The sequence below is a fragment of the Colobus angolensis genome, unplaced genomic scaffold, assembly GCF_000951035.1.
Source record: "Colobus angolensis palliatus isolate OR3802 unplaced genomic scaffold, Cang.pa_1.0 Scaffold5, whole genome shotgun sequence".
Classification (NCBI taxonomy): Eukaryota; Metazoa; Chordata; class Mammalia; order Primates; family Cercopithecidae; genus Colobus; species Colobus angolensis.
In genome coordinates this window covers 11,498,490-11,509,922 of record NW_012118487.1, presented here as the reverse complement: position 1 = coordinate 11,509,922, position 11,433 = coordinate 11,498,490, and the positions used below count along the sequence as shown (strand labels likewise).

Sequence of the window (11,433 nt, the reverse complement as noted above, 5' to 3'; positions counted from 1 at the left end):
GGGAGGCTGAGGCACAAGAATTGCTTGAACCCAGGAGGCAAAGGTTGCAGTGAGCTGAGATTGTGCCCCTGCACTCCAGCCTGGGAGACAGGGGAAATGAGACTATGCTTCAAAAGAAAAAAAAAAAGTAAATAAGAAAACTACATTTCCATCTTTAATTTCCACTTATGATTTAAGAAATATGTGGGATACCCAAAATTATGAACTTAAAATAACTCAGTATTCTACTGGTTTCACTGAGCTGGCTAATACAATTTGTCAATATTGACAAGCATAATAAAAGTTGACGAGAGTTACCTTTCACAATTTTTGCTTTATAATTCACTCCAAAGAACATAGTCAAAACTACTTAACCAATTAGAGAATTATTCTGTAATAATAAAATTAATTATAAGTGTGTTAAGACTCATGTATGTAAAGTTTAGTTTTTAATATTTAGGAATTTATAAATATGTTTGTTGCTCATGACCTTTGGTTTGGGTAATCTGCATTTAGAGTAGTTTCATAATTAACTAGGCAATTAATGTTTGTGTAAATTGAAAAGCAAGAGCGGTATATTATTTGAATTTCCTTTCTTTGAGATAGTTATGAATGTTATTTTTAAATCTTTTCCTCAATGAAGTGTCGCCTTTTGTTACCTTAACAGGAATTTGGCAGCCGATCTTCTCCTGATGATTCCTGATAATGAACTACATTTAATAAAACTCTGTGCTTTCTACCCAGGATGTACTGAAGAGATAAATGACCTCCATGATAAGGTATGCTGATGATGTTAAATATTCTGGTTTGGAATGCAGTGCTATGATTTGATTAATTGTAGGTTCAAGCAAATAGAGATGCATGCAGAGAAACAAATATATGGTCCCTTTGGGATACATATATGTACAACAAAAATGGCAACAATAAGAAATAACATTTCCTGAACTTCTGCTATGTGCTTGGCATTCTAAATCTTTACATATATTTGTATCTTCATTGTCTTAAAACTTTGAAAAGCAAGGGATAATTATACAAAGAAAACTTGGAGAGGGTAAGGAATTTACCCAAATTAGTTAGTGGTGGAGTGAGAATTTCAACTTCAGCAAGTCTAACTCCAAATCCCAAGTGTTTTCCACTGTACACTTTGCATCTTGAAGTATGTTGTAGGATAACTTTTGAAAATAGACAACTTAGAATCGTTAAAAGAAAATTTAATGAAATTTACATACATTTTTCTAAAGTGCCTTAAAAATACTCATCTGCAGAACACAGGAATCTGTGCATCAATATTATATATAAAAACAACGAAAATGTTCAATAGGAAGATTACTTATATTGATTTACAGTACTTTTCTATATTTCCGTGCAATTAATCCATTAAAAATCATGAAGCTCTATTTTTATTGGCATGATATATGGCATGAAACAGTTAAATAGAAAGCAGATCATAAAACTATGCATATGCCGTATGATTTTGGTTTGAAAATAACTGTGAATGTACATATTTATTTATGTTTATAGCATATTTAAAAAGATACCTACAGTTTCTTGTAAGAAAATGATAAAATATAAGTACAATATTTTCTCATCTTGAACCTCTAAAACAGCAAAGTTTTGTTTCAATTATGTGAACCGTGATTTTATCCCTAGTGGGTGAGTAGCCCTATTCATTAAGCAGATATTTTCTGGGTATTGTATTAATACAGATTGGCCAAAAGTGTGTGTGAATGAGAATGTGTGGGCGGATATGTGTATGTGAATGTGTTTGTGTTGAGACAGGGAAAATACTTGTGAAAGGAGAAATATCCAAAGTTACCAGTGGGTTGTGAGATGATGGGATATTTTAACTACTTTATACACTTTGTAGTCTGTGAATTATGTTTTTTAAAAAGCTGGGCTTTGTTTTTTTAGCATGACAACTAAAAACTAATTTATCTTGAAATTAAAATGCGTATGAAAGAAAGCGGGAGTTTTTAAATTATACATTGACCGGTAGTGTTTGAATGTACACTAACAGATATCCTCTGAGGCAGAAGGTACAGATGTTAATATCAAGGCTCAGAGAGGCTAAATGACTTGTCTAAGCTTTAAGACTTAAGCTAATGACCTCAGTTATTATTTTCAGATTTTAAAGATATTTTCATAAATATATGCTCTTAATTCAAATACTTTCATTTATATCATTTAGGACAACTTTAATAAGAAAACCACACTAGTAATACTGGAAAAATTTAGTATGTGTACTATTTTTTTATTCCTACAAATTTTACTAACACTGGTGTCAAATCAATTATTTTCCTTTTATTTATTTATTTATTTATTTAGAGACGGAATTTCACTCTTGTTGCCCAAGCTGGAGTGCAATGGCACGAGCTCGTATCACCGCAACCTCCGCCTCCTGTGTTCAAGCGATTATCCTGCCCCAGCCTCCTGAGTAACTGGGATTACAGGCGTGCACCATCACACCCAGCTAATTTTGTATTTTCAGTAGAGATGGAGTTTCACCATGTTGGTCAGGCTGGTCTCAAACTCCTGACCTCAGGTGATCCACCCACGTCAGCCTCCCAAAGTGTTGGGATTACAGGCATGAATCACCGGGCCCTGCCAAATCAATTATTTTCTTATATAAGCTACACACAGTAGAAGAATGTATGCAGTTAGCTGCGACAGCTTTTAACAATAGGGGCTAGAATATTATTCACCTCGTCTTTTCATCACACATTCTAAAAGGATATAATTAGACTTTCTGGTCATACTTCATTGATATCTTTTTAGAAAGGCTAGTGAGTGTGTGTAAAGGTGTTAATAACTCTGAACAATTTCACAAGTACAGATGCTCCTTGACTTACCATGGGGTTACAGTGGGTAAACCCATCATAAGTCAAAAATACTCTAACTCAAAAATATATTTACAACCTAACTTACCAAACATCGTAGCTTAACCTAGCCTTCCTTAAACGTGCTCAGAGCACTTACATTCGGCTACAGTTGGACAAAGTCATCTAACACAAAGCCTATTTCACAATAATATCTCATGTAATTTAATGAATACTGTACAAAAAGTGAAAAGCAGAATGGTTGTGTGGGTGCTCAAAGTTACAGTTTCTACTGACTGCATGTCACTTTTGCACTACCATAAAGTCAAAACATAAGTTGGGGACTGTCTGTAACACTGAAAACTATATATTCACCTATGATGTTTACTTATATAACTTTTAGAATTTTAAAATGTATAGGATAAAAATTATAAGGATGATCATCTTACGCTTCTTCTTATAGTCTAGTTAAAAATGAAATTTAAATGGGAGTGATTTTTTATTTCCTCTGTGCCGTGAGCATATATCAAGGTGAAGAACCTACGTCTGTAGCCAAGCACAGTACCTACCATATAGTAGTTGCTTAGTAAATACCTGGCATTTCATGAATAAGGATGGGGAAACAATATGAAATGTTAAATATATGAGAGCCCTGTTAATTCAGTTTGTTGTAATTTTTTTGAGAGATTTAGATGTAAAATGTTCATTTTACCTAATTTTTAAACAAGAAATATGAAATGATTGAATGAATGTATTAATAAATAAATTGAAACAAACCATGAAACTATCCGCATTGTTTAGAAGTAAACTTGAACATTTAAGCTTCATCTATTATAAACACATCAGAATTGGATATAAAAGGTAACTTAATGCTTACCTACATTATAAGGAAGCAGACCAACTTACTTGAGAAAGGATCAGACTCTCAGTTTTAACAGAAAAAGAATTTTTTTAGATGGGGAATGTGGCTTTTTATTTTATAGTAATGAAATTTCATGGATGAAAAAATATCCATTCCATGGCATTTCAAAATGTCAAAGCTAAAAACTTTTAGAGCTTCTACATTTTTTTGTGTCTCTGAAATAAGGTTGCTTTGTTTCAAAAGCCAAGTGACGTTAAATTACAGTGTAGAGGATATGTAATAATGCACACCCTTTATGTTTGGTGCATTTAATGTAGTTTTTGAATATGGTCAATATATTTTTTCTAACATAATTAATTTCATTTGGGTGCAAAATTGCATTTGTAGGTACTAATCTCAGTATCACAATCAGGACAGTTTACTTCTATTTCTTTTTTAGGTGTTTGTGTGATAGAAAACTACTAACTCATTAGCTAATATCCCCTCTTACTGTTTTTAGATCTTAAAGATATTTCCATAAATATATTCTCTTAATTCAAATGATTTCATTTACATCTATTTTAGACAACTTTAATAAGAAAACCATACTAGGAAAGTTGAAAGTATTTTGTGCCTACACTACTGCCTTTATCCCTGTGAATTTTAGTAACATTGTTTTCAAATCAATTATTTTCTAGTGTAAGCTACCCACAGTGGAAGAATGTATGCAGTTAGCTGAGACAGCCCATGCAGATGACAATATATTTGAAACTGTAAAATATTACTTGTTAAGTCAAGAACCTGAAAAAGCCCTTCCTATTGGTATTAGCTTTGTTAAAGGTAAGTAATTAGTTGGTAGTATAATTTAAAATATACTCATTTATTTGATCTTTGTTTTCATATTGATGATCGTTTTAAATCATTTTTGCTTTGCTATAAAGAAGTACCTGAGGCTGGGTAATTTGTAAAGGAAGTAGATTTACTGGCTCATAGTTCTGCAGGCTGTACCAGAAGCATGGCACTAGGATCTGCTCAGCTTGTGTGAGGCCTCAGGAAGCTTTTCATCCTGGCAGAAGGGGATACAGGAGGGAGCAGGCATATCACTTAGTGAGAGCAGGGGCAGAGAGAAGGGAGGAAGAGAGAGAGGAAGGAGGTGCCACATTCTTAAACAACCAGATCTCTTGTGGACTCAGAACAAGAATTCACGCATCACCACGGGGATTGCACTAAGCCATTCCTGAGGAATCCACCTCCCGAATCCAGACACCTCCCCACTCCAACACTGGGGATTCCACTTCCACACGCGCTCTAGAGAGGACCGGCATCCTAACTGTATCAGTGACCAGCCTTAAAATCAAGAACTAGTCATCCTCAATTTAAAAAGGAGAGTGATGCTGATGTGAAATATGGCACCTCTTCCGATTTTATGGTGTGGGGACCTGAGAGAGGATGAATAGGAAAATACTTGTGATCTAGAAAACAAAGAGGCAGGTAGTACTGACTCACAGAAAATTCATCATATAAGGTAAAAAATGAATGAATAAATTTTGAGACTGTTATTTAATGAATCTCTCATCTGGTTTTATTTTTCCAGAATACATCAGTAGTTCCGATTGGACTTTGGACACCATATACCCTGTTCTTGACCTATTGAGCTATATTCGTACTGAAAAATTGCTCTTGCATACATGTACTGAGTGAGTATTTTCTTCTGCAAAATATATAAGTGAATCTATGTGATAATTTTAAAGTGGCTCCATTGTTTTTGGTATTCAGATCAGGAAATAGGATTATCTTGGACAGGTAGCTACACTTGTAGAAAGATTGTATTTGTGTTTGTTACATTTTTAAGAAAAAAAGGTAGAGGTTAACTTGAAATAGAATATTAAATTTTAGTGGTCCACTTAATATCTGGTATGCGTATGTTTTTATATGTACACACACATACCTGGTTTAAAGAAAGCAAGTTCAAAGCTTTTGGACCTCAAGTCCATAAGAAACTCATGGTCATATTTATTAAATATCCATTGTATGCAAAGCATCATACTGAGCTTGTGGGAAAGAAGTAAAAGGCTAGAAAGTACAAAATATATATCATCCCTGGATTCAAGTCCTATTAAAAGACATTGTTATCTATATAACTAAAGTTGTCAGAGACTCTTGTATAATTTACCAGAGAAACTTCGGGCTCTACTTGTTTTAAAGCCTGTGTGGAAGCATTGATGCAGAAGCCTGGGAAACTGGCTAACTCCCTGTGTAAGAACTGCAGAAGACATTCTTACCCTCTCCTAGAGTCTACACGGTATCCGGAACTCCCTCCACCTGACCAAAGGAGTTATTTAGGGATAAATTCCATGAAGAAACAGCCAGGAAATAGAGAAAAACAAGCAAGAAAGAGTGAAATATTATTTAAAGACTCTTATTTTATATTATAATTGATGATACAGTATAAATATCTGAATAGGAATTAGGAACTGATGGATAATTTTCCTTAAGTTTAGAAAATTTTCTAAACATATATTGCTATAAATGTCACCTTTCATAATATAGAGATACAAGTACCTGAACTGTGTGTCAGAGTAATGTTCTATGCCTCAAATTGTGGAATTTATAAAAATAAGTATATTCTCTTTTAGAGCTCGAAATGAGTTGCTAATATTATGTGGTTACACTGGTGCATTATTGGCTATCAGAAGACAGTACCAAAGCATTGTTCCAGCACTTTATGAGTACACAAGGTAAAAACGGTTTTTTCTTCCATCGTGACATTAGAGCGATTTCTCTCACTAAGATGGATAATCTCTAAGTGGATTATAGAAAGTATCAAATATATTATTACAAGTATCCATCTATTTACTCCGCATGTGCTGTATAAAATAAAGCAGCACATAAATTAGATATGTGTTAGGCTATAAATAATAAAAATTATAATACTAGCTTAAACTCCTGGGGTTTATTGATCTTTCACGTCAAGACACTTAAGACAGGCATTCTAGGGCTTTTACTGCCTTGCAGTGATTTCTTCAAGGACCTGATACTCCCCTTCTTTCCACTGTGATATTTTTGGATTATTTCCTCTTGCTTGAGTATCCCATGGTTACAAGATAGATGCTAGCCCTCCATGAATTACGACTACATTCTAAGTAGGAAAGAGGTAAGAGTGAAAGATAGAGACCACAGAGGACTTTCTCCCGGCAAGACCATTTTATTCAGGGAAGAAGGTCCTCCTTAGGGTTTTATGCCCACATCTCACTAAAAGAAAACAGGAAACTGAATATTGTAGCTCTTCAATCTCTACAGCAGAAAAGGCAAAGTAAAGGGAGTTTGTAAGTAGCAGGTTACTTACTATTTTAATATTTTATATTCAGGCATAACCTGTTAGCCATACTCCTACATTTTCTAACAACTTGTTTAACTTCAGCCCTTGTACTTGAAACTTCTTATACTATAAAAGAAAATTCACAGTGCCTTCCATGAAAAGCTACTTCCAAGTCTAGTAGTTAGCTAAATGGCTTAGTGGGTGACCATTTTAACAAATGCAGAGGGTCTGTGGTTAAGCAGTTTTTCTGAGTTCATATGTGGCCGAAGATTCTGAGAGGAACAGGTTTTCTCATTCCTAACTTATTTTCCCTATTGTGTAGGTGAAGCACTAGCTGTCACCTAGTGCAAATAAGGAATAATACGGAATTAATATTGTCAGCATGCTCAGGGAAAAACCTCTTTCTACATAGGTAACATAATCAAAATTGGAAAGCAACATTTAACAATATTAAAAGACATTATAGGAGCAGTAGGATATATCACATAGATGTAAAATAATGTTTAATGAAGTATGTTCAGCTATATATAATTATAAAAGTAAAGAGAAAAATTCTTAATTAAGCAAAAAGAAAAAGAATGGTTTAGGAGAGACTTGAGAAAATGTGACTAAGTTTAGGGACTGTGTTAGCTTAGAAAGAGAAATAATTTCCTAATATTAAAGAATTTATCATCTCTGACAATTTCATCTTTGTTGTCTTGCTGCTTATCATTATTTTCCTGACCCACTAAATATGTGAGCCCCCAAAGTTTCATTCTCTCCTCCTCTGCTTCCCTTTTTGCTCCTCTCCATCCCACTCTCCTCCCACAGCTCCACTCCCTCCCCTCTCCTTGTTATACGGTGTCCTTTAGAAACCTCACCACTTTCTAGCTTCACCTATCACTTCTGAGGAAGTAACTCAGTGTCTTATACTCAGGCATAGCCTACTCTTCAAACTCCTGTATGTATATTCAGCAGCTTGCTAAACTCCAGCCTAAAAGTCAGTATGCTCAGAATTCAAATCATCTTTCTTCTCAAATCTCCTTCTCCTGTGTTCTCTTTCTGTCATTCAAGATTAAATCATCAGGGTCACAGTTAAGTGTTCTCTCTCACGGTGGCTATTATTTAATATCACTTGACTTGTCCAACTATTCTCCATACATTATGCAGTTCATTTATTCATCCGCTCACTCAGTTACTCATCCACCCAACATTTAATGAATAACTTAGACTTGCCAGGGACTCTGCTAAATATATTAAATATACAGGTGAGCATATATACACATATACTAAAAAATATTCTATATGTATATTATGTATAAGGTGTAATGTCTGTATACAGAAACATAAATCTAAAAGCACATTTAAAGTTTGTTTGCTTTTTCTGATATCTTAGTTTTTGGTATCAGATGTTAATTTCCTTTTCACACTTTCAGTCAGCTATTAAAACGTCGGGAGGTGTCAGTACCTTTAAAAATTGAATATCTTTCTGAGGAACTGGATGCATGGAGAGCTTTCACACAGTCCACCAGCAGGTGAGTAAATATTGTATAAAAATTGGAAGGTAGAAGGTATTTGACGTTGTAGACAAACTTGTTGGAAGTGTGTGTTGTTTCATTATTAATTTTAGCAGAATTTAGCAGAATCTTGATTTGTTTGGCACATATGCAGTAATAATTTACAGTGCCATACTTTTCTGCCATTTAGTCCTTTGTTTTACTATAAATTAAGTCTAAAGGTGATTTGCCTCCGTCAATAAAGGGGAACTAAATAATCATCAGGGATAATTTCTAATCTAAACATAAAAAATTCTATGATTCAACAAAATGAAATGTTGACATCTGTTGAAAATATAGATCATTAGAAGACTCTCCATATACACCCCCTTCTGATTCACAAAGAATGGTTTATGCAACTTTATTAAAGAGACTAAAAGAAGAGTCACTGAAAGGAATTGTTGGACCAGATTATGTGACTGGATCAAATCTTCCAAGTCATTCTGATATTCACATTTCTTGTCTTACGGGATTAAAAATCCAGGTAAAGCCTAATGTCAGACATAACATGTGCATTTCACCATTTTTATGTGTTTACTTTTTGAAATGATACCTTAAAATAAGCCTAATTTGGGTAAAAGTAGGTAATTTAGGACTGGGGCCCAGTAAGAACATATTACCTCTAGTGCTTCCATAGTTAGTGCAAGTGGCCTCTTTCAGCTTAAAATACATTCAGATAACAATAATTGTTCTGACTTCTTACCACAGAAGCAATTCATGTAATATGTATACTTAGTAACAAATGATATATATACTTTGTAACAACTATGTTTGAAAATATATACAGGTCATATCCTGAGGGGAATTAAATAAGGGAGACAAAGCAACAGTCAACAACAGATGATTATGTCACAGTAGATTACATTCACTTTCTAGTCACCATCTATGATGTATAAAAGCAAAGCAATTAAAAACTGAGAGAGGTATATTATATCATTAATATATTGTGCACGTTCTTACATCGAGTTACGGACCTTTTCAGCAATTAAAAATTACTGAGGTCAATCGTGAGGGATGTCTAATTGCCAAGGATTGGTCCCTAATGTACAGTCAAACTAATGATGATGAATGATACCAGAGCCTCCCAATATGACCCAGGGGTGCCATTATCTCTAAGAAATAGAGAAATCTTTATTTTCTTAGAGCCAGGACTAGTTGTAGGTGTCCCCATGAAGTAAACAAAGCCAAATCCCCTGAAATACAAATTGAGGCTACAGATTAGACTAAAAGATCCCCACCTCCCAATAATATACACAACTTATTGAGCAGATTCTTAGGTATTTCTAATGTAATGTGAAAAGTCACATTTCTACATGCTAGGCCAATGAAGAAGGCAGGTTTTGCCATAGCAACCCAAAATAAATGAAGCAGCTGGATACTGATGTAAATCCTAACTGTAGCTTAGCTTGGCACTGCAAGCTAGTTTAGTCTCAAAACATAACCAGTGTCTTCCAAAACATAGGACACATAGTTGTATACACCTTTATTATCCATTTACGTTCAGAAATAAAGAACCAAATCAGAAAATTAAATAACTTTTAGTAAAGAGCAAGAAACATTATGAAATCCTTGGAGTATGTCATCAGTGCCATTCTCTGCCCTTTGTGTACCATTTCTAGTACTTAGTACCTTCATGTTTCTTTCTTCCTTTTCTTAAGGTTTCTTTTCTCCATCTGACCTTGACCTAAAAGATACTATCTAACCTCTCTACATCTACATAAGATACTATCTAACCAAGCCTACATTCCAGGAAAAGAGCTACTAATTATCTCATGTACACTGAGGCCCACATGACTGGTATAGATGGAGTGCTGTCCTGCCAGGATATTTCTATTTCATCAGAAAGTTGATGTGTTGGGGTTATAATTGTGAAATTTCTAGTGCCTACTAATAGGAAGCTGTCTACTTTACATATTCCTATGATGCGGTTTCCATTATCTAGAAATAATTTGCTACAAGTTGTATTATTTGAAATCAGACCCAAAACCCAACAACTTTAGAACCTAATTAAGAAAACATAATATGTATTGCATCTTGTGTTTTTGAAATTATGCTTTTCCTTATCAGAGCTAGGTAATATAGATTGAAAACGCTTCGCCTTTGGTTCTTCATAACTACCTTGGCATATATCATAACTGATGCAACTAAATTATAAATAAGCAAGAAAATCACATGACTAAACATATTTTAAACTATATATACAATATGGAACAATATTCTTCATCTTCTGGAGAGCACATTTAAAGTTTCTGGCTTAAATAATTTCCCCAGATGTATTGACATAGGCTACATGAGTAAAATAGTGAAATATATTTAAGTCTATTATTAGGCATATATACTTTTATGAAATAAGTAAACTTTGTGGCAGTTACCAGATTAACAAAACATATTTGTCATTGGCAGTACTACTGTATTTGAAGAATTTAAATTGAAAACAATTCTATTTTGACAGATATTAGGGTATAATGATGTAATGTTAAGACATTTGCAAATGTTTCTATATTTGGGTCCAACTCAAAAACACTAATTTTCTCATATTCTTAAATTTTTATTAGCATTGCCTAAATATCATGTTTTTTATTGCAGTGATTCTCTGTCTGAAAGTTTAAAAATACTTCGCAAATGTATCATCTCATCTTCACTTTCCTCAACTCTCACTGCGCAGGGCCCTGTGTTTTTCCTTGAAGACGGGAAATCTGCTATCTCCTTGAATGACGCTTTGATGTGGGCAAAGGTGAATCCATTCTCACCTTTAGGGACTGGAATACGACTCAATCCATTCTGATAGAAGATTTTTTTCCATGCTGGATTTTTTTATTTTTATTTTTTATTATACTTTAAGTTCTAGGGTACATGTGCATAATGTGCAGGTTTGTTACATATGTATACTTGTGCCATGTTGGTGTGCTGCACCCGTCAACTCGTCAGCACCCATCAACTCAT

General features: G+C 34.1%; 1 protein-coding gene across 1 annotated transcript in view; it reads left to right on the top strand.

Moving 5' to 3' along the window:
* The window catches only part of WDR17 (WD repeat domain 17), an 85,113-nt gene extending 73,832 nt beyond the window's left edge, over positions 1-11,281 (top strand). Inside the window, exons 24-30 of the mRNA XM_011959582.1 lie at positions 623-758; positions 4,335-4,476; positions 5,231-5,333; positions 6,273-6,374; positions 8,371-8,469; positions 8,791-8,974; positions 11,156-11,281. Of these exons, the coding sequence (XP_011814972.1) occupies positions 623-758; positions 4,335-4,476; positions 5,231-5,333; positions 6,273-6,374; positions 8,371-8,469; positions 8,791-8,974; positions 11,156-11,275 (886 nt within the window). The 3' untranslated portion in view covers positions 11,276-11,281. The remainder of the gene's footprint in view (positions 1-622; positions 759-4,334; positions 4,477-5,230; positions 5,334-6,272; positions 6,375-8,370; positions 8,470-8,790; positions 8,975-11,155) is intronic.
* Positions 11,282-11,433: the final 152 nt, after the last annotated feature.